This window comes from Pholcus phalangioides, unplaced genomic scaffold (assembly GCF_987345545.1).
Source record: "Pholcus phalangioides strain wild (caught in Gottingen) unplaced genomic scaffold, Ppha-v1.0 ptg000008l_1, whole genome shotgun sequence".
In the NCBI taxonomy this organism is placed as follows: Eukaryota; Metazoa; Arthropoda; class Arachnida; order Araneae; family Pholcidae; genus Pholcus; species Pholcus phalangioides.
The window spans coordinates 29084791-29107768 of NW_028301601.1; the positions used below are offsets into that span (position 1 = coordinate 29084791).

General features: G+C 33.7%; 1 protein-coding gene across 1 annotated transcript; it reads left to right on the forward strand.

Annotated features, from left to right (window-relative positions):
* The first annotated feature begins 1752 nt into the window (after positions 1-1752).
* Positions 1753-19351, forward strand: LOC149084165 (uncharacterized). The gene is made up of 10 exons (XM_089234512.1): positions 1753-1839; positions 4437-4510; positions 6915-7257; positions 9408-9572; positions 9959-10194; positions 13823-14014; positions 14846-14983; positions 15664-15774; positions 18106-18311; positions 19174-19351. Exons 1-10 carry the CDS (start codon positions 1815-1817, stop codon positions 19235-19237), a joined length of 1554 nt encoding a protein of 517 aa, XP_089090638.1. The 5' UTR covers positions 1753-1814; the 3' UTR covers positions 19238-19351.
* Positions 19352-22978: the final 3627 nt, after the last annotated feature.

Below are 22978 nucleotides of genomic sequence, written 5' to 3' on the forward strand. Positions count from 1 at the left end.
GGGGACCGTTAATCGGGGGGGGGGGGGTGAAATGCATAATTGTATTCAAGATATACAGAAGACTGGATGTTGTGAAGATATTTATTATTTGAGATGTTAATTTTTTAAGGAAGGAAAAAACTCATCTCTGCCTCTACCGGGAGATGAGTTTTTTCCTTCCTTAAAAAATTAACATCTCAAATAATAAATATCTTCACAACATCCAGTCTTCTGTATATCTTGTATTAACAAGTGGAGAGCGACATTTATGTCATACATAATTGTATTATACGGTGGAAATAATTATTTTTCCGCAAAAAAGGGGGGTGGCCGCATTTGAAGAGCGTCCTTTAAGAGTGATTTTACAAAAGTTTTCAACAGCGATGCGAAGATGAATTTAGGAAAGAAACAGAATTCACCTGCTCTGCGGGGAATCGGACCCGCATCCTCTCATTTGTCGCGTGAGCGTACTAGACAAGGCCAATTAAAGCTCGCGTGAACTGAACGGGACCGTACATAAACGGTCGGACCTTACTCAGGCCAGGGCCGTGTTAAGAGCATTGTGGGCCCACGGGCCAAGTGATTTTTCTGTATCTCTACCAGCAAATTCTCGAAAATTTCAACCAGATCTAATTTTTGTGAGGCCCCCGAGCAGTACTTGGATGGGCCCATGCCTTTAGAAGGTACTGACTAAGGCCCAAGCTCGCAATACCGACATTGCCACCAGATGGTGACTTATCCTAGAATGATGACGCTCTCCGCTGTCCATAGGAAAGTTTCCAACAGCTAGCTGATGCGAAGATATATCTAGGAAAGAGGGAAAATTCAACTGCCCCTGTATGCAGTAGATTTCTCGCATCATCTTCGCATCAGCCAGCTGTTGAAAACATTCCTATGGATAGCGGAGAGTGACATCATCCGAGGATAAGTCGCCATCTGGTGGCAGTGTCAGAAATTGTGAGCCCAAGTTTGGTCTGATTGTTCCGTGCAGTGCACCATGGCCCCCACATGAGGAGGGGGGGGGGGCTGACAAGGCTCTAGCCCTGAGGCCCGGGACGATTATCATCATCATTTCTTTGCTTTTCACACTATACATTAATTACAGACGGGACCCGTTAAAAGTCTGGCCGAGGGGCCCCACAAAAGATCCCAGATCCCCCCAAAAGCAGAGGGGCACCACTACAGGATGTATGGGCCATGCAATGCATACAAGCTCTACGGAAAGATTGAAGCCTTTGTAGTCTAGTGGTCTAAGGTGCTACTGGCAAATGAAAGGGCGTGGGTTCGATTCCTCGCAAGGGCAGTTGAATTTTTCTTTCTGTCCTAAATTCATCTTCGCATCAGCCAGCTGTTGAAAACCTTCGTGTACACCCTGGGCGGCAGAGAGTGACATCATTCTTGGATAAGAGGAGTTTTACTGTATATTAATTCTTGAATATTCACTAATGCGCGTGCGCCAAAAGACGTATTCAACGTTACAGTGAGCCGCTTCTGATTTCTTGGCTGACAATATCCAACACCTTCTAGAGCAAGAACACCTTCAAAAGCACCTTCTGCTTTAGAAGGTATTGCAATGTCCCGTATAGGACCCAGAAAACCTTTTTTTCTGAATGGTATTTGGTCAGAGAAAAGTTATCAAGATCCTGGGAGAAAAAATTTAAAATCAGGCGTATTACCTTTGTAAAGGCCGTCATGATGTGGTCGTCGCATAGCAACCGCTTAACAAAACAAGTCAAGTCAAGTAAAACTTTGTTTTCTTTTTCTGAAGTCCATGAAAGTTGTATTTTGTGTATCCAGGAGTGTTGAACATGATGTATTCGGTTTTGTTGTAAACCATGAATAGAGGTGTTAAGACTAAGGGTAAGCAAATAATTTCATCAAAGCAGTTTACTTGACCAAATTATTTAAGTTAATGTGAGATAAATTTAAAATCATCTCCTTGGATCACAATAGGGTTTCATTGGTTCCAGGGGGGAAAAATGTTGAATAATTTTATTCTGGATTTCAACCTGGAATAATCCCCCCCCCACCCCTAAGTATAATACTGTAAAACCTCTCTGAGACCCTTGAGGAAGGACCGTTCCTATTCTAAGAATAACTGAAAAAACCCCTAAGAGAGCACACTCATAGGACCGAAAGTTTTGTCTGCCAAGTGTCTGCTCACATGGCGATACTGAACAGTTGCAGTGTAATCCCCTCTTGGCAATTTTTTTCTTTGGCAAGAAAAACATCCAAAAGCATGACAAAGTTGCCAAGAGTGAAATGGAGTGTCATGCTTTTGGACGTCCTTCTTGCTGAAGAAAAAAAAAATCGCCAACATGAATCATACTATGGCTGTTGAAAAAGAAAAAATGATGATAAAAACAATAACAATGAACAGAACAAGATTCTTGGAATAAATAAGGGATCTAGATTAAAAATATAACATCCTAGACCAGATGCGGGATTGAAAATAATAAAACCTTAAACTCTATTTTAAATGCAGTATAGCCAGAGCAAAAAAAAAAGCTCTCTCTGGGTTCAATAAAAAATATGATTGTAGGATCGAAAATACAATACTAGTATGCAACACATTAAAAATGGAATTATGAATGTACAACCTGAGAGGAATAAATGCTAAGCTAGATACCCAAGTAGCACAAAGATATAGATCTATATCGCAAAATTTCAGTTTCCAATATAGATCTATATCGGGCCACGATATCGTTCTGGCTAAAAAAGGCATAGTCAGAGATAAATAGATCTTATCGTGAATGTGATATATTGAAATACTTCAAATTTTGGACGATAGATGGCACCCTTTCAGAACTTTAAAAAAATAAGTGTATTTTTTTGTAGGAGGGTGGGTTTGACCAATGTACCCTGAACTCTTGCCATCTGTAACACTGTGTCTTACCAACCCACCATGACAACACTGGCTACATGATGATATTATTACACTAGTTCACAAGTAATGGTTGTTTTACTTGCATTTTCAATTAAATTTATTCATTTTCATGTATGCACGAAAATTACAAAATAGAAATTGCGAGACATATTTATCATTTTGTGGCAGATAATTGAAAAAATTATATTGTAATTAAGGAAATTATATATAACACAAGAAACAAATTAATGTATTGTGTAGTATTATTTATTTATTTATTACTTATTATTTTATTTAGTATTATTTATTTAAAATTAATTTATGCTAATAAAACAAAATAAAAAATATGAAACACAAAAAAGTTAAAACTCTCGAAGTATGGTAAAAAATGAAAACACATCAAAGGAAAAAAATAAATAATAAATAATTTTAAGAAAAACACACACATGCACAACAAAAACAAGAGCAAATTTTCTAAATTAAAAAATATGTGCAATTATAAAGTGGCAATTAAAGTTACGGTGGATAAGTTCTTGCTCCTCCTAAAATACCAACATCTATGATGTGAAACATACACAGTAAGGATTCAATTATAACTGATGAAATGATTTTGATATATCAACATGATTGATCCTATTAAAATCAAAATTTCATATGAAAAATTATTCATTCAAAGGTTTTTCATTTCCATTCAAACAAAAAATTGTATACTACACTTTAAATTTTCTCCAAAATTTTATATGAAGGCAATATTTTTATTTAAAGGCACACAATATGTTGATATATCAGCATATTGTGTATCTGATATATATCTTTGTCAGGTTCATGATATAGATATATGTCATGTTCAGGATATAGAGCTATGTCTTCTTTGATAGATCTATATCAAGAATCTGATATAGATCTGAAAAATTAAAGACTTGATCAATTAATATCATAAATAATTTGCACCATATAGGACAAGATCGTTCTATATCATAGTTATGGCATCTGATATTCCTCTGACATTTCGATATATAACAATATGGCCCAGATATTGTACTATATCGTTGTGCTACTGGGGATAATTGAATGTAGCATAATGAGAAAAATGGTGTATACCAGTGTTTCTAAACTGCCGGGCCGGGAGTTATTCACCTTCCATTTTTTCCCAATTATTTCTCATCAGTCATGTGTATGACCGAACCTTCTACTTAAAAAAAGAAATCTTTGGTTTTGTTCTGGATTTCATTAATGGATTCAGTGTTTTGTCCTGGTTTTTAAATGACAAATTCCGGGATGTGTTTCAGTTCTTCTGGTGCCTCATCTGGTCACCCTCGGTGCAGGAAGATAAGCAGATGAACTAAACACAGTGTGGTTTTTACTTTGCTTTGATATTTTTTTAGTAGTTCCGTGTATGGGAGAACTGGTTACTCAACAACTCTCCAGTTGATGCTACTCGAGATCGATTTGAGTAACCCCATGTGAGGAGTCCCAAACACATAGACTAGACATTTTCTTATATGAATTTGGGGTCTATGTTTATGAAAAGTTTTTAGATTCTAATTTAATTCAAATTAATCATTTTATTATTATCATTATTATTTTTCAGGTGCTAAAAGAAAGGACACCTATGCCTTTCTCAATGAAGTTGATTTTGAATCATCTAATGATTTGGCAATTGTGGTAAGATGAAGAAAAAAAGAAAACTTTCTTTTCGTTTTTCAGTTTCTTTTGTTATAGTGTTTAAGAGAGGATCTATTTGCACATAGGTGACAATTCTTCCGATTTACCAGGAAGCTTTACAAGTTTTTATCCTTATTGAAATCTTTTGGTCGGAAACAAAATTATTCCCATTTTTCGTATCTTTATGAAAATCCTCAAATTGTGCTTTGTACAAAAGAAAAATCCCTAAAGAAAATCTCTCAGTCCTTGCACCATGTTTCCTTGACAAAAATAGTAGAAATCAGGATTTCAAAAAACTTCTATTATTGCCAAAAAGTGCAAAGTTGCCAATTTTTGCTAAATTTGACAATGACGAGAAGTAAAGCACTACTACAAATCGCAGCATATTAAAAACAATGAATTCTACGAAAAAAAAGAAATAGTTTAATGTCTGCAAATATGTGAAATAAATATTCATGCTTACAGTCATAATTATCAATATAATTTGGAAGTAGCACAATAATATTCATTCGTGATCTCAGAGAAGAAAAATTAAAATTCAAGTAGGTCTCATTGAAAATGTAGTAAAAACAACACGTCTTTGAAAAGAAACAAGATGGCTATAATTAGAGAAAATATGGGAATATCCCTGAAAAATAGGTTATATGGTCATCCCTTAAAAAATACCCATTTTTTCCCCTTTTGTTTGAACAAAATTTTTTTCTTTTGACAGTGAAATATTTCGTCACTCAACAAACTAAAGATTTTTAAAGTTTTGAAATCAGCATGTATGCTTTCTTTAGGCCCATACAGTCCTGGTTTAAATAATCTGTTCTTGAGTCCTATCCAATGTATGAATTTTCCTGGTAAAACATAATACTGTATTACAATATTATATTATATTTTAACTCTATTAAAATAAACATATTTCATGAAAAACTGAATTATCTTTTGGGAATAGGCGGTATTCAGTGAGAATCGCTAATACCTGGCAAGATGTCCCAATGTTGTCTCACTAGAATCTGGTCATCCCAACAGCAGCAATGTTGGCCTTTTTTGAATCTCTGGAACTAAGATGTTTAAAAACCCGGGTCCTTATTGAGTGAAAGTTTGCTATGGAGTGTGTGATTCCGATTTTCAGTTGTCTTTTTCTGAAGTTTTGTCTATTCACTTCACTGTGTGCTGTGTACGCCCCCCCCCCCATCCCTGTGTTTATGATGAAGAAACAAAAATTAATGTTCTGCATAAAACACACTGTATTGCACTACAGGCTTGACAAATCCCAGGTTGCCATGGTGACTAAAAAATGGAATATGCACTTAAAATATTTTATGTTCAATTGGATTGAAACCTGAGATCAACACAAAAGGTTTGGAATTCATTTCACTGTGTCTACTAACATTCATTCATTCAAATCTAGCACAACTCTGGTCTATTACCATAGGCAATTTACTACCAATAGAGTTGGGTTGGAAGTGTGTGTGTGTAAGGTACTTAACTAGGAGTACTAACCATCCTCCTTTAGGATGTCATTTCAAGCATCCTCCCATGTTTCGCAAAATTTGTCTTTTTGTCCTCCTTTTCAAGTTTCCAGAAATATTTTTATTTTTTCTGGGGAAATTTTATTTCCTCTACTTTGAAACATATTTCTTCATTGATATAAGTGTTTTTTGCATTTTTTCCCTTATACACATTCATCAACAGTCGTCAAAATTCCCAGAATTTTTTCTGTTTCTGCTTTTTTTAGCAGTTCTGTTTGTGTTGGGAAAAATTATTGTTGTGGTTGGTTTTATCGGTCGGAACAATGGGGTCATCTATTATAGAAATTATAATAAGTGATGACATTAAAAGAGTGCGCGCAGGCATCCTTCTTTCTTAGTATTCAAATCTAGTAACCCTATACGTAACAGTCCGAGTGCATATCTAGTACCGTGTTTTTCAATTTTCAGATCTGCCATCTATAAGTGAAGTGTAATGATTAAATATTTGTACCATTGTAGACCTGCTGCTCTCTGGGGCGAGATTTTTTAACAAGGAGATAGGCTCACATTCGAACCACAGAAAACCAACTTCAGCTGACCACCCACTGTCGTGCTGGTGGGGTTCGTGTCTACTAACAGGGTAAAATATCGTTAAAACCTCAAAAAGTTTTTTTTGGGGGGGGGGAGGGCATTGTTTATGCACTTCATTTTTTTTATGTAAAAAATGTTTAGCTTTCAAAAAAATTTTGCTGGTGCCTAATTTTGTTTTCAAAATTTCTCCAGCCCTGTAGTGCAAAGGGTATTGATTTTTTTCTTTTATCACATTTTAATAGGCGTGGAATGATTGAATTCGGTCTGCATTATTTTACAAGGGGGGAAAAAGTTTATTGATTGTTTTAAAAATGGTTTAATGTTTTCCTCAGAATATGCATTTTGTATTGCAGGCGACAATGATGAGAAAGGTTGTTATTCTGGATGGGATCAGCAATGAGATATGGCAAGAAGAGCATGAGGACAAGATGTTCCGTTATGCGATTGACCACCGCCTGAAACTTTTGGTTTGTTATATAGAAGAAGGTGCATTGTATCTCGAGTTTGAAATACCCGACAAACCAATATCAGAACTTTTCTGCTTCATCAAAAAAGTTTCGGACAGGATAAAGACTTGGAATTTCGATTCCTGTGTGCATTATAGTGTCGTTAGAGCTCCGTTCTATGAAAGCTTTTATCTATTGATGACACATGTATATGGACACATGTTCTTAGGTGATTCCGACTGGTCAGATTGTATCCTTTGTTTTGCTTCATTCAATGAAACAACTACCGGCACTTATCTGTTATCTACATCCACATTCTTTTGTGGTATTTTTGTTAATTTCGATTTTCAAATTTTTTCTAACTTAACAGCAAGGTACTAATTGTAAATGAACGCTTTTTTATTCGCTATTATTTATTTATTTGTCAGTTATAATTTTTCACATTTTTCGTCGCGAATAGAATGGGATCGAGTTGAACATTGGCTTCAGTGTTATTTTTTTATTATAGAGAAGTTCATTTTGGGACTCTTTCATTATAACTAGAGTCTGGAAGTTTAGGCACTAAACATCACCGAGATAGGCAGGAAAGCAGGAACTAAAAATGCCTAAAATAGACACTAAAAAAGGCATTTATAACTGAAAAGAAATTAAAAGCTACATTATTAAGGGTCCAAAAACTGGCTAACAAATTGACTGAACTCATTGAATCTACTGTTTCCATAACATGTTATAATAACTGCATTATTAACTAAGTTGATATTATTGTGCAAAAATATTTTTTTTGTTCCACAGGGTTAGGTCAGTGTTCAGTTTAATTAAATTCTTAATACATAATTTCCTGACATGCAAAATAGTGCTAGCTAATTGAAGAACAATTACATAAAATCTCTAAAATTTTCACATAGAGTTATTTTAAAAACATTTTCATAATTACGACATATTTTTCTTAAAGTTTTCAAACATTGATTTTTTTTTTCAAATCGATTGGTTTGCATTGATTTAAAGAAATATCTCTCCAATTCCTGTTGGAGCCATGACGTCAATCTGACAGTCTTCATTCAGCTATTTATCTATGATGATGTGCAATGCGTTAGCATGGCATGTTATGCTAAGTACGTGGAGAAACAAACCTCTAATTTATTCCCAGCTTTTCATTATGGGCTCCTTTAAAACTTACAATCCTGATGCGAATTTGATGATCTATTGATTTCTATCTAAAAGTTATGTATAGCGGACATGAAAAGTCTTGGTCACTTCTATGCCTAGCACCAATTTTCCTCTCTCTCAGGCACTTACATCTATTTGTGTTTAAATGGTGCCAAGAAGGGGGGGGGGGAGCTTGCTGATAAGAATACTAAGGGTCAAAGATTTTAAAAAGAAAAATGCTCTTGAAATTCTTAATGCTGAAAATATTTGACTTCTATAGAACAAGGCCTCTAAAATTCATGAATAAGCAATAAAAAATTTTGAAATTGGCATTTATGGCAGGAAAAATTTGAAAAAGGCATTTTTACATTGAAGGGCCGAACACACCCCGCTTCCCATCTCAAGGAGATATCGAAGCGTCAAGGCATTTTTATAATAAAAGCTTGAAAATGGGCAAAAGAAAGCATTTATTGCATTTTGCCTAAACTTCCACGTTCTAGTTATAACCATAGTACTTGGCGCCTTTTTTGTCTTGGAGTCATGCATTAGCGTAGTGGAGTCAGCACTCGTAGTAGAAGTTGCAAGCCAAGAATTGAATCAAAGGCATGTGGAAAGAAACAAACCAAAAATGCACCAATGTGGTGGGGAAAATACTTGGTACTGTTATAATGGAAAAGTACCTTTATTTTTTTATAGCCAATAGAATGTGACCAGAGATAACTGATAAGTGCCCAATCAATATTTCCACACATTCTTTGAAATTTTTATTGCTAATTTTTTTGTAAGTGTCATAATCAGGGCTTGACAAATCCAGGTCGCCATGGCAACTAAAAAAATTGAATTTTTGGCATATTTAACTTTTGTGTGTGATTGAATTGGAATCTGAGGGCAACACAAAATTTTTTTGAAGCAATGCCAGTTTGCCTACTATTGGGGGTAAAGGTCATGAAGATCTTGAAAAGTCAGGTGGAAAAATTGATTTTTTTTCCTGGAAGAAAATTCTAGTCTCCTGAAAAATCAGGTTGGCATTTGAATTTTTTTTATTTGTCCAGCCCTGCCCATGACATGTTAAAATATAGAGTGAGGTAAAGAAATAAAATTTATATAGCATCTTGAAATAATTATGTCAAAATGAACTATGAATGATCAGAAGAAGCAGCAGCAGGGAAAGTCGATGAAATACGTTGACTTAAATTCATAAGATTTGTTGTTGATCTCTCTCAATTTTTTCAAGCAAAATCCTTGACATGATAGGTATAAAATCTCAATTGCCTGCTCATTTGTCACATTTCTTGAGCAATATCTTCAGTGCAAGGAACCGTATAAAGAACAAAATAGTCTTCTATGTTCCGAAGGATGTGCTTTGTTATAAAATAGCTGATATTATTGAAAACAGAGAGCGGGTTGCTGAACTGGAAAGTATGTAAATTCATTTATTATGAACTCTTAAATAAAGTCTGAACCTTTTGTAATTTTTATTTCGTCTAATGGGTAAAAAGGACAAAAAAATAATAATAATCAGCATTTTGTTTTATCACATACAGAGTATAGATATATTTTATCGTTGACATCAGATACATAATACCAATTTGGGAAACAACGATTTTTAAAAATTTGCAGTCTATTTTTTTCTTTACCAATCAAGATGTCATATTTTGTTGGTTCATGAGGATTCCATTAACTTTCAAATTCATTTTCTAGCTGTCCGATTTTAATGGTTTTCCCCGTTTTTGATATTAGCATACACATTTTACAGTTGTTTTTTTATATGATGTATGTACTCAACACATCCTATTGCTTTTCAGGCGTAGTTAAGAATTGGTTGATCATCATGAAAGAGGTTGCACATGTTGAGCATGCCGTAGAAAATGCTGAGGTTATACCAACTGAAGAGCTCTCGTTTTGGGAAAGCAGGGGTGCTAAACTCAAAATGATGAATGAACAGTTGGAATGTGAAGCTGTGAAGAAGTGTCTCCTCATTCTTCAAGCAACAAAGTCTAGTTACATAGCGCAGTTCGATAAACTGTACAAAGAGATTCAGGTGAACCTTTTAAGCACCTCTGTATTTGTACTGTGTCTTACCATAGGGTTGGTCATAAAAATACCTTTGCTTAGATATGAGTGTCTAGTGGCTGCAAAAATCGACAAATGCTAATGAAATTCAAGATGGAAGTATTTCAAAGTATGCTCCTGAGAATGAGGAGGAAAAAAATCCCTATCTCTCTCAGTTATGGCCACAGCAAGAATATTTAAGGAAATTCAAATGACAACACCCAATTTTATGCATTCCAAAATGCTTGCATCACTGGAAAACCATGAATGGCATTGGAACAGTATATGTAGCACGATAAACACCTGTGCAGGACGCAGACAGAGAAACATGTGGAAACAACCAATACAGATTAAATTACTGCCACAAGAAGTTCCCACACGGAAGGGGAGACCACATACCAACCCCTCGGCGAGATCTTTCTTTGTCTGTCTTGCACCAGTGTTTAAGGTGCATCAGATACGATTCCAACAACATTCAGGCCTGTCATTTGGGGACTCCTGGCTTTAAAATATACAATAGGAACGGGCAAACAAGGAAAAAAAATATATATACAATCAGCACGTGTTATAATGACCCCCTCCCTTGTTCCATGAAAAACGGATGTTATATTTGGATCATTATATCAAACATTAAAAAAATCATAAAATTTAGCTTCTCCGCTTCTTCTCTTTATTAGAATTGCTCTTCTCAAGATCGACTATCTGAAAAAGGAAAGCCTCTTCTGCTTTTATAATTGAATCACGGTTTTTAATTATGGTGAACAAAGTACTCTTTGGAATATTCAGTAATTCAGCTATTTTGCCTTTCGACATCTGTTTCTAGTCAACTTTCGTGAAAACATTCAATTTGATATATATACCGTTTTCCCCTGCATTAGTCAGCATTCTGCGAAACTCGGATACCAGATTTTTGAATGTTATGGTCTTGTCCGTTCCAGGCATGCCGGGAAAAAGCGAGGCATAATAAGGATCACATTATGCACTCAGTGTTTTCAATTGATTTTTAAAATAAAGGTATTTAAGAATTTCTCCAGAAGCTGTGATTCACATTTCCAGGAATGCTCGTGTCCCCCGATGTTTTTCTCACCATGCTGACCAATACGGGGGAACACGGTATAGTCAGGGCCGTAACTAGGGGGTAGCAGATGGGTCTTGTGCCCTTGGCATTGGATGGAAACGGGTGCCCAATGCATCCTCTAACTGCTTCTTCTATATTACATGTGGGCGTCAAAATGCATTCTTGCCCCGGCGGAAAAAGTATCTAGTTGCGGCCCTGGGTATAGATATAGTGCTCCGTTTATTTAAGATAGCCATGTTGAATGAATAATTTTCAGAATGAAAAGTTCAGTTACAATCAACCATGTACAAGGTGGGAGTAAGACATTATATGTGACAATAAAAGAAGCAGCATGGAAAGAAAGCATGAACATCACCCAGTCGACCTTGCCATGCCTCGCCCTGTTTCCAGTGAGCACGCTACTTAACTACACGGTTTTCCATAAAAGTGACAACACTTTATCGTTCTTTCTCCAAGCATCAAAGGTCAAAGTCAAACACACTTAACGACGGATTTTATTCATTTCTTTGTGAAAGAAACTACTTTACCACATACCAACTTCGGATATATGTCGCCATATGGCAGTTTCCAACCAGTGAAATTGGGTGGGAAATGAAGGCACCATCTATCGGTGGTCGCCCCAGACTCGGTAGGATAACAAAAGAAACTAGAGGCTCAGCTGATGTTGGTCGTTGTAGTGAATTCAATGATATTTATTGGTTGTTATATTGGATGAAAAATAACATTGCATAAATAGTGGAAAAATGGGGACCTGTCATAACAGTTGCTAATTGAAGTAACAATCCGGGATCATTTTTTTTTTTGGATGATAGAGAAATAATTATGAAAGTGAACGATCAAGTTGATCAGGATGACTGTGAAAGTGATGAGGATGAACCAACTGCAGATGTAATGATGCACAGTGAAGCAGAATATTGAAGACACAATGTCTTCATGACAGGACTGAAATAAAGGGAGTTCCTGAAGTATATCTAAGCATTCTTTTGAATCTGGAAGACTTTGGTTGTCTTCAGGGGTTGCGTTAAAACCGTGAAAAAAAAAAAAATTGGCATAACTTCCTAAAAAACACTTTGCAAGACTTTAGTCCATCTGCTGTTTTCAAATTGGCTTCAAAATTTTCTATTTTATAGCAATTTTTTTAATCACTGATGGTTGCCACACCCAGTCTGTATTCAGCTGCAAGTTTCCACCATCACCTGCTTTCAATCTTTTCACAATTTCCACCGTTTTTTTCAATGTTTAAAACAATGCGTTTTTTGTTTTGTCGCCATTCTGCACTTGAGAAAGATGAAAAGTGTTGAGCTACTAAAGCTAAAGAAAGATTGAAAAATACAGTATCTGTTTTTAAGCAATCTAGGAAACATACCCCCTCCCCCCCCCCACAAAACTGTGATAAGAACTGTTTTATTGTCAAGAAGACCCTTGCCTCCCTTTCATTAATGCATACACACAGGATTAAGATGAATTCGTAGACAAGAAAAAAAAAGATGACAGCTGAATCTGCTCCTATTCACTCGTTTGTTTGCTTGTCAATCGTTTATAACTACATACACTGTACCCGGATCCGCCATTGTTTACATCTATAGAACGAAGCTATCGAGTTGGGAGATGAGAGGATTCAAGTTCCAAGAAAATACCAATTGTGTTAAGCATCATTGACTATAGAAAACTGAAAATGAGTTAGGTTGAAAAGGTTTCAGTTGACCGAGTTGTTCGGAAAATTGATGTTCAGATAATCATTGTACTGTAGTATGAATATTTTTATGATGGTTTTGACATTCGTAGACAATATTCCCTTTATTTTTTTTATATTTTACCTGCACGATCTACTTTTTTTGTGAACGGTCTGTCATACATATCATTAGTGTATTTGATAGTTTGCATGAGCCAGACCAGGCTCATAACTATGCTGGGCAACCGGGGCCATACAAAATAATGCACACTTATTTTGCATAATAATAATCATTTCATAGGGATCTTAAGAAAAATCTGCGCTGAGAAGGCAAACTATGGCCATGAGCAGGACCCATTTTCAACGTGCATGACCATGCTTGTGGAGCTTCTTCTGGAGTGAACGTTTCATAGGTTGGAGGAACCGTAGGAGCTCTGATGTAAACAAAGCACTGGGTGTTCCTAGGCTTGCCAGGTGTCTGTATGTACGACCCACAAGAATGTATGCAGGGAGGCATTGCATTTTATATTCATGAATTACTGAGTAACGTTACGGCTTCACAGAATTGCGTGGGGAAGGGGGTATGGCCTGAGGGTCTAAGCTTTAGTGTCTATGATATGCTGTATTTAAATGAACTTTCAATTTTTTTAAAATAAAAATCAAATTTTTCAGTGATTTAAAATTTTTTTATTGGACAATGATTATGTTGTCCAAGTCTCCCCCCATGGTAAAGCTCAATGTTCATTGTTACTGAGAGGCTTTGTGCCAATGTTGGTCTGAATGCAACATATTATTTTTGTACTATGTATCATGAATTCTTTTGGTAATTTCACATATTTAACCTAATGTTCTTAATGTTCATCTTAGGAAGAAATTATTGTATCTGATGAGAACGTTAAGCTTCTTTCAATCCTAAAACATCCTTGTAAGCAGATAGAATCAGCTGACATACAGAATGTTCCATCACAGCTCAAGACCATCCTACATGCTATGAGATTTATTTCTATGAAATCGTCTTATTACACACGGAGCGGCAAGTTACGCTATTTGCTTAGACAGGTCTGGCAAAATGTGGTTCCTCAATTTCTACCTATTTTATCAACTTTTCAGTTTATTCGTAACCCCTCACTCCCCAAATTTACAACGTTATACAAAGTGTTTCATAGATTTATTTGTATCTTTCGTGTTATCAATGTGTGATTTCAGTGTGTTTATAATGATGGAAAACAGACCTTTTTTAGAAATACGTAATATCAAATGTTGGAGTTTGAAATTCATTATGAAGTAAAGAGGTAAAATTGCTTGAATTTAAAAAAGGAAATGTGATCAACTAAAAGTACCACGCTGTTAATAAAAGCAACAAAGTTAGTTATATCAAACACAAAACCCTCAAAAAATCATATCTCTTACATTATTCATTTAATAATAAATTAAGTTCATTATTTATTTTGGTAATATACACACACACATATTACCTAAAGTGATAAAAATTTTCATGTTCAAGCTCCCCATGTAGATGCAATTCTGAAGCAAAACAAATAAATTAATTGACTGAAGTTCCTTCAGGAACAGTGCCGTCTTAATGCATGGTCCCACCTGGGCACCTCAAGAGGAAAGGGACCTCCCGAAAATGAGAAGTGGTTGAAATTTTCGACAATTTTCCAGGTAGGGCCTCAAAAACATCATTTGGCCTGGGGGCCCATGATGCTCTTAAGATGGCCCTGTTCAGGAACTGCATTGTTTTAAGTCATTAAATGTATTAGGTAAGTTAATGGATGGGTTTTGTTCTTCAGGTATATTATTGAAGTTGTTCTGTATTTTAATGATATTGCTGATTTTGGGTGCAGTAATACAAGTTTTATTGGTTTTGATCTTAATTTCTTGAAACAGGTTACAAATCTGCTGATTAAAGTATGCAGCCAAAAAATTAATGTGGATGAACTATTGGGAAATCTAACGTATGAACAAGATGATATTTTTATTCAGATAATTAACTGCTTGAATGGATGGAAAGAGCTGTATAATTTTGTAAGTGTGTGATTTTACTGAATTCTATTATTCTATACATCAGGCAGGGCTGCAACTAGATGCTTGGTCACCTGGGGCAAGTGCGCATTTTGGTGTCTCCTTGTAATGTTGAAGGTAAGGTTTGAGAATGAAATTTCCATCCCCTATGTCCAGCACCTGGGACACGAGACCCGCCTGCCCCCCCCCCCAAGTTGCGGCCCTGACACCAGGGTTAAATTTCCGCTTATTTCCATCACATCTTGCTTGTTTTTTGTTCATTGAAGATAACAAAAACTGTGTACCTTTGCATCCTAAGTCATGTTCAAACTGATGTTAATTTTTCTTTTAACATGATCATGTGTTTTTATTTACCTTCCAAATATGAATTTTTTTTCACCCGGTAGAAAAACGTTTAGGCATTTGGTGGTCGCACGAAGCTCTAGGGATTGGGATAGCTTTTTATCTTGTGAATGTTTGTTACACGCATTTTTTGTTTAAAAGATTCTGATAAAAATGAGAAATTTGAGTCAAACTTTTTCATTAGCTATTCTTAATCCTTTAGATGTCTGGTTCAACCAGAAAAAATGTTACCCCATAGAATTTCCTTTTAATGATTGTTGAATACAGATGTCCAGTATATGTGTGGCATGTGAAGGCCTATTTCTAACCAATTTTTGTTTTTATTTTGAAATTTCCAAAAGACTGAACAAATTCATGCTGCTTGTAACCCTGAAGGAAACTGGAACTTTGATGTCACTCTTATTTTTGCTCCTATAGATGCTTTTATTCATAGATGTGAAAATTTCATGAAGGTAAGTTTTTCAGATGATATCTAATTTTTTTTTTAAATCATTGTTTGTAGCAAAACCTCAAAATCTTGCTGTCCCAGCTTGAAAATAGTGTTAAACAAAGAGACTGGATGCAAATCTGAATTTTTTTTTTTCAAAAAAACTAGGAATCACATTTTATATGTGTGCCATAGATGAATAAAACTGACAGTAAAATTTTGAAATTTGTTTTTTGTATGAAAAGCTATTTTTTTGTTAGTGTCCCAATAGTTTTTTCATCTTAAAATGTCTAGTCTGTTACGGTCATTTGGAAAATACATGGTGATTCAGAAAAGATGGGAAAAGCTTTAAGTGTTGATAGTACACATCAATATAAACAATTGTCATCAGAGAATGCATGGTGTAACATAAAATGCAAATGCGCTAGCGCGTTTCGAAACGGCCACTCCGCAAACGTTAAAACAGCATTCCTGTTGAAATTTATCGGAAGAAAAAGAACACCATGCATGCAAATGTAACCTGGGGAAGAAGAAGAAACCATATGCAAACCTGTTTCACAGTGAATAAAAGACACGGATGCCGACCCCTGTGAAGTTATTCCATTGTCCAACCCTTCTAACTGTTGTAACATGCGGGCTAGTGGCACACTTTAGTAATACTAAAAAAGCAGGCATGCATTTCATTTACGGAGCGGCTCTCTCTCTCTGGCATGTGTTTTTTCTTCATAGCTTGCACATTTTTCAAAGGTTATAGTGGAATCTCTGGGACACCTGTCATTTTTTGTATATGGTTTTCAAACTAAGATATTAAATTATAAATTACGAACCTGTCTGTCAGAAATACAAAAGTTTTGATTTTTAAGTAGTAAAAAAATGTATGTAAAAAATTAACTTTTCTATACGCTATTTTGAAAAAATAATGAAAAACCATTAAAGAGTGACAGAAAAAAATATATGTAAAAAAAAATACATTATATCGCACTTGGCAACTAAAAATTAAGTTACTAACTAAAGCATTTGCCTCGTGTAAACGGGCCTATATGCGTAAGAAATCAGTTGATTTCATTATTTTAAGGGGTAAAAATAGCAGCAATAACATTATTTATTTTTTTACTGCGTTATTTGTTTTCATAAGAGAGTGGACAAAAGCCATGACTTTCAGTCATAAAACCTAAAAAATAAAATATTAATATAAAATAAAAATGAAAAATATTTATGAAATATTAAACCTCGAGTCACTAGCTATAATTTGAGATCAATTTTATATTAAAAATTTGACTTTGAATTTTTCATTTCAAAAATGTGGAATGTAAATTTTTTTTGGGAATGACTAGGATACAGCATGTTGTTTTAACGGGTTTCTGCATCAATCATTCAACTACAAGAAACTAGTGTAAATTCCATTAAAACTTTTTCGTCAGTTGTGGGGTTCCTGAAGTAAGTGATTCACACATTTGTCTTATTGCCCCCTTCACAGGAAAAAAAATATATATATTTTCCTTCCCATGCTAAGCCAACTCATGAGATCCAATGTTGTACTTGTAGCTTATACTTAACCCCAGTCTGTTCGATTGCCCCCTTCCCCCAAAGAGTGATATCACCCAGTTTGAAAAACAGACATATAGGTAATGCAGGTTATATGCACAAGAGGTAGCGAAGTTTTGAGGGGGGATATAGAAGAAAATAGTGAAAACCAGTTATGTGCTGTCAAAACTGTGTGGAAGATGGAGCAAGATGTGATGACAAATGTGTTAAAAACGAGAAAGTCAAACTTATTTAATCGAGTATAGAAAATAAACATGATTTTTAGCAGAACATATTCATTTTATTTGGCAATGAATATGGCCATTAAATTAGGAGGAAAAATTGTGAAAATTAAGATAAAATATCCTAAGGAAACAAGTTTCTACAACCATTCAATATTTTTCTTTATATCCATTTGCAGTTGTTTTTCAAAAACCAGGTTTCAGTTAATTTGATGCACTTCATTCAGCTCAAATTATCAAGATTCTACTGTATTTTGAGGGTTTACCAAACTATAAGTGTGAGAAGTGCTTTCTGTTTTTATACTGCCAAAGTGGTCTTATAGCTGATAAAAACATATTGTGCATGAATGCCACTTTGCCACTTTTTTTTTTGACACTTCTCTACTCATAAACATAACTTGCATTTATCATATTTTAAACATTATGCATCACAACATTTTGTTTGTGGATTTTGAAATTTCATTGTGATCCCACATTCTTGAAAAAACACTGAAGTTGTCATGATTCATGCCCTAAACCTTGTAGAAATACTATAGCCTGAATATAAAAGTATAAGAAAATAATTTTTTCGTGTAAATTTTCATTTTCAGATATGCAAATATAAAAGAAAGTTTTCTCTCATGTGCTCAGACATAAATTACTCTGGTGAATTATTAAGAGGTGAGAAGGGAATCGCTGCCCAAAATATACTTGATTCAGCAATTAAGTCATTTATTAGCAGTCTAAGCAAGTTGTCTGAATCTAAGGAATGGGCATTAAAAGTGCAGGAAACCGTGTGGAATGATAGTTTCTTGATGTAAGTTTCATTGTTTTCTCTATAAAAGAAAATAATTTTACTGAATTTGAGACAAAAAATAACTTATTTTAGTGTTGGTTTTATCAATAGATTATTGTTAGTTTTTTTTAAATTGAAAAATGCTGATGTGTTATGAGTGTCTGATTTGTTGTATGATGATGATGGATTTTTGAAATGTGTGTAGATTTAAAAGTGTTTGCTCTTTTAGTTTCAAAAACAGTGTCCAAGATTTGGAATTGCATGTGGTTAGATCAGTATCCTTTGCTTTTGAAGGCTTGATATTGGTGGAAGAAGGGCTAGAACTGTTGCAAATAATAAACATATTTTCAGAACAAGAGGTAACAGAACAATTTTCAATCAGCATCATCCATTCATAATACAGTTACACCTTTCTTAACAGTCATCCATCTTTTATGACCGAATAATAATTTCCTGTGTATAGTGAAAGAATGCAGCCACTCCTCGGATGGCTTTTTCACACATGGATTTTTTTATCCTGCTGGTGTCTACAAAAGAGAGGTTTTACTGCATACATCATGATGAATTATGCATTGCTATGCAATAGATTATTGTCTTACTTAAATGCATTTTGATTTTGTATTTATTTGTGTTAAGAAAATTGTGATATGTCTTAAAATATATTTTTCCTTTTATTTCTAATGGTGTTGTGGTACTGTGATATGAATTGTTTGTAAACCATGAAAAAAATCACTGAGAAAATTGAGTTTATCTTTGATTTCAATTTCAATAACACCTTTTGATTGAAAATTTACAGCCTACCGTGAAAATTGATAGCTACCTTTTATATTGATGTTGATTTTTGATATCTTGTTTTATTGGTATCTACTTTTTTTGTTATTAGCATGCCAGAAAGGTACTGTCAGGATATGAAAAGCAAGTGTATGATATTTTTCACCGTAATCTGATCTCTGCAAAGTTAGAAATCCTGAGAACTGATGTTAATAAAGATACAGTTCAACCCTCATTTGGAGGCACTGCATTTTTGCTCTTCCTAGTTCCATTAAGACTGACTAGAATGCATAAGGTATAATCTGTCTTTGATATTATTTTATATTCAATATTAAATTCTAATTATCAAAAACACAATATATTGTGATAGACTGCTTTTTCTCTCAGCCCAATGTATCAAGGAAACTAGTTCTGTCAGAGACCGGATGACTTTTTTTCCGAGTTCACCTCCGCATAAAATCCAGAAAATATTTGTTTCCCACAATATATTGTGTTAGTTAATTCTCACTATGTTGTTATTTCGCAAATGAAAAAAATTTAATAAGAACATTGTTTGATTTTTCATCATTTCTCCCCCACCCCCAAATATTCAAGGCAATAAATGATGCTGAGTTTCTGCAGAAAACTGAATTCAGATTGCATATTGAGAAAGAATATGCGAATGTCCTGAAAAAAATAGATGAAGTTACTCACCAGATATTTCTTCGCTGGAGCCGATCAATTCCAAAGGTGTTCTTTTCTCTACAGTTCTTAATATTTTAGATTAAAAATACTGCAAACTACAAAAATGTTTTTTTCAAAGACTAATTTTAATACACCTTAATCTAGTTTTATACTGTAGTCAATGAGCAAAAAAAGAACCACATGTGAAGTCAAAATTGATTGTAAAATTTTACAATCAAAATACATGTTGATACTCATTATTGTAAATTTTATTTTTTTAGAGCTGATTGATTTGAAAATTTTGTTCTGAACTCATTTCAAATTACATGACATTTATAACCTTGTAAATATGTGCGAATGGGTTTCAAGATGCAAATTAGTTAAGGCATTGGTATTGGTAGTATTTCTATTGGATTGCACCATATACACTGCAAATAAATCGTTACATATATCTAAGAATGATTCATATTGACTATGTGTCATCCGTTTCAACAAAAATTGAAACCCATTATAGTGTGGTTAAGGGATAAAAATTTTTGGTTGCCAAACCATATACAAAAAAGAAACTCACATTCTTAATATGAATTTTTTTCTTCAAAATGGTATTTGCTTGTTATGCAGTAGAATAACAATTTTCATCTTGCACTGTTTCATCATCACTTTAGGACTGCTCAACATTACTGAAACAACCACTTCTAGCTGTCAACAAGAAAAATCCTATGGCTTTAGATATAAACCTTAGAAGGTAAAAAAAATAGATGTATAACAATTATAAAAATACTTTGACAAATGCTATAAAAACATATTATTAAAGAAAAACACATGTGTTTTTAATCACAAATTTCTATGCTTATGGAGTAAATGATGTTTTGTATATATCTTATTTTTTTTTTTTATGGCCTATGTGTAACCTTACAAATAGAATTCATTTTAACTATAGGTCGATGATTTAAAACATCAGATTTATCACCACTTTTGAAGACAAACAAGACTGAGCAAGTCTTCCAAATTGTAGGAAAGACACCTGAACTAATAGACATAATAAAAATGATAGAGACAGAGGGACAGCCAAATATGAGCCACAACCGTCAAGCTTATATTACTGGAGGGAGCATCCAGCCGCCACGACGGCTTAGACATCTAATGCAAGGAAACCATGTGACTCTGTAGAAACAAAGTTTGTTTGCCCATAGAAATGTACTGTTAGGTCTCTAAATATTGAGTTTTAAAGATCCTTTAGAAAAAAGGATGAAGAATTCATCTAAAGATGAAAAAAGATTAATTCATTTATTTCATTAATACTGGAATCATTTCTTTTATTAATGCTGAAAAATTTCTTTCATCAATTTTCGAATTTTTCTTCATTAATTTTGAATTTTTCTTCATTAATTTTGAATTTTCTTTCATTAATTTTCCTTCATTAATTTTGAATTTTCTTTCATTAATTTTCCTTCATTAATTCTTGAATTTTCTTTCATTAATTCTGGAATTATTTCCTTTATTAATTATTATTTCTTTCATTACTTCTGGAGTAATCACTTTCATCAATTCTGGATTTGTTTCTTTCATTAATTATGAAGTTATTTCTTTTACTAATGCTGGAATTATTTTTCATTGATATCGAAATTATATCTCATTAATTCTAGAATTATTTCTTTCATTAATTTGGGAATTATCACTTTTTCATCAAGGCTGAAATTATTTCTTTCATTGAGTCTGAAATTATTTCTTTCATTGAGTCTGAAATTATATCTCATTAATTCTGGAATTATCTCTTTCATTAATTTTGGAATTATCCCTCATTTCATCAATGCTAAAATTATTTCTTTCATTAATTCTAGAATTTTTTCTTTCATTAATTTTGAAATTATCTCACTTTCATTCCGGAATTATCTCTTACTTTAATTCTGGAATTACCACTTTCATTAAATTAATTTTGGAACTATCACTATCATCAATCTTAAATTATCTTTCATTAATGCTGGATCAGAATTATCACTTTCAATTATTTTGGAATTATCTCTTTCATTTATTTTGGAACTGAAATTATCTGTTTCATTAAAACTAGAATTTTTCTTTTTCCTAATTCCAAATTATCTTTAATTAATGCTGGAATTATCTTTAATTAATGCTGGAATTATCTTTAATTAATGCTGGAATTATCTTTCATTAATTCTGGAATTATCTTTCATTAATTCTGGAATTATCACTTTCATTAATTTTAAAATTATCAATTTTGTCAATGCTGAAAGTAACTCTTTCATTAATTCTGGAATTATCTTTAATTACTCTCATGAAAGGAATGCCACATGCAACTCATGAAAGGAACAAATCTAAATGAAAGAAACATAGAAATGAATAGATCTGCCTTTTCTTGCTTCAAAAAAATGCTTGATTAAAGCTGCAGAATTCCTTCAATGTAATTTATATGGGCCAATAATTAATTTCAAAACATCCTAAATTATATGGATTGATGCAATTGGATAATATAAGACAATACGGAGACATTAATTTTCATTTTGTGCTTTAGAAGATATAAACAAAAAGCTGAAATTAATGTTATTGCTTGGATATCCACCTCAATATCCATTATTTTATATTTAATTTTCTGGGCTTCATATCTCTAAATGAACTCAATATTTAAAAAATCAAAAATTCAATTCAATTTTTACAATTTTTGATGTGGCAGAAAACCCTACTAAATTTCTACATTTCTATGCTAAAATAGACAATTTTAACATTGATCTCTATGGGGATCATGTTTGTTTTCACCGAGTCACGTGATCTTTTGATGGAGATGTTGGAGAACACCGTTCTCAGCACTGCCAAGGTGAAGACCGCTGACATCGTACTCCCTCCAGTAATATAAGCTTGATGGCCACAACCCTTAACTATGTATGGAGGAATACAGTCATTGCCTTGGCGTTTACGACTTTCAAGTTTTTTTATAGCAGACAAAACATCATGTTCAGTAATGGAACCAAAAAAAATAAATAAATATACAATTATTTGCACAATTATGATTTGGTAGTTCATTCGCAGACAAATTGTTGGAGCTATGAAAAACCACTAAAAAAATTCTTTAAATAATTCGGCATGCGATAATGTTTAGGTATTATTTAATATCTTGAAGATTGTGGTTTTTTAAAACAAAAATTGACATACTCATAAGAATAAGTGCCCCAGTCCTTCAAAATTGTGTTTTCAAAAATGTAAGTGCCACAGTAAATGGCCCAAGAAATATTGTACATCAA

What these genes read in the sequence shown, in the direction of transcription:
- LOC149084165 (XM_089234512.1), top strand. Translation starts at nt 1,815, where the DNA reads ATGAATAGAGGTGTTAAGACTAAGG. An exon ending in GGAAAGAGCTGTATAATTTT is followed by an intron (nt 14,984 to 15,663) that starts GTAAGTGTGTGA and finishes AATTTCCAAAAG; the next exon opens with ACTGAACAAATTCATGCTGC. An exon ending in TGGAATGATAGTTTCTTGAT is followed by an intron (nt 18,312 to 19,173) that starts GTAAGTTTCATT and finishes TTTTGTTATTAG; the next exon opens with CATGCCAGAAAGGTACTGTC.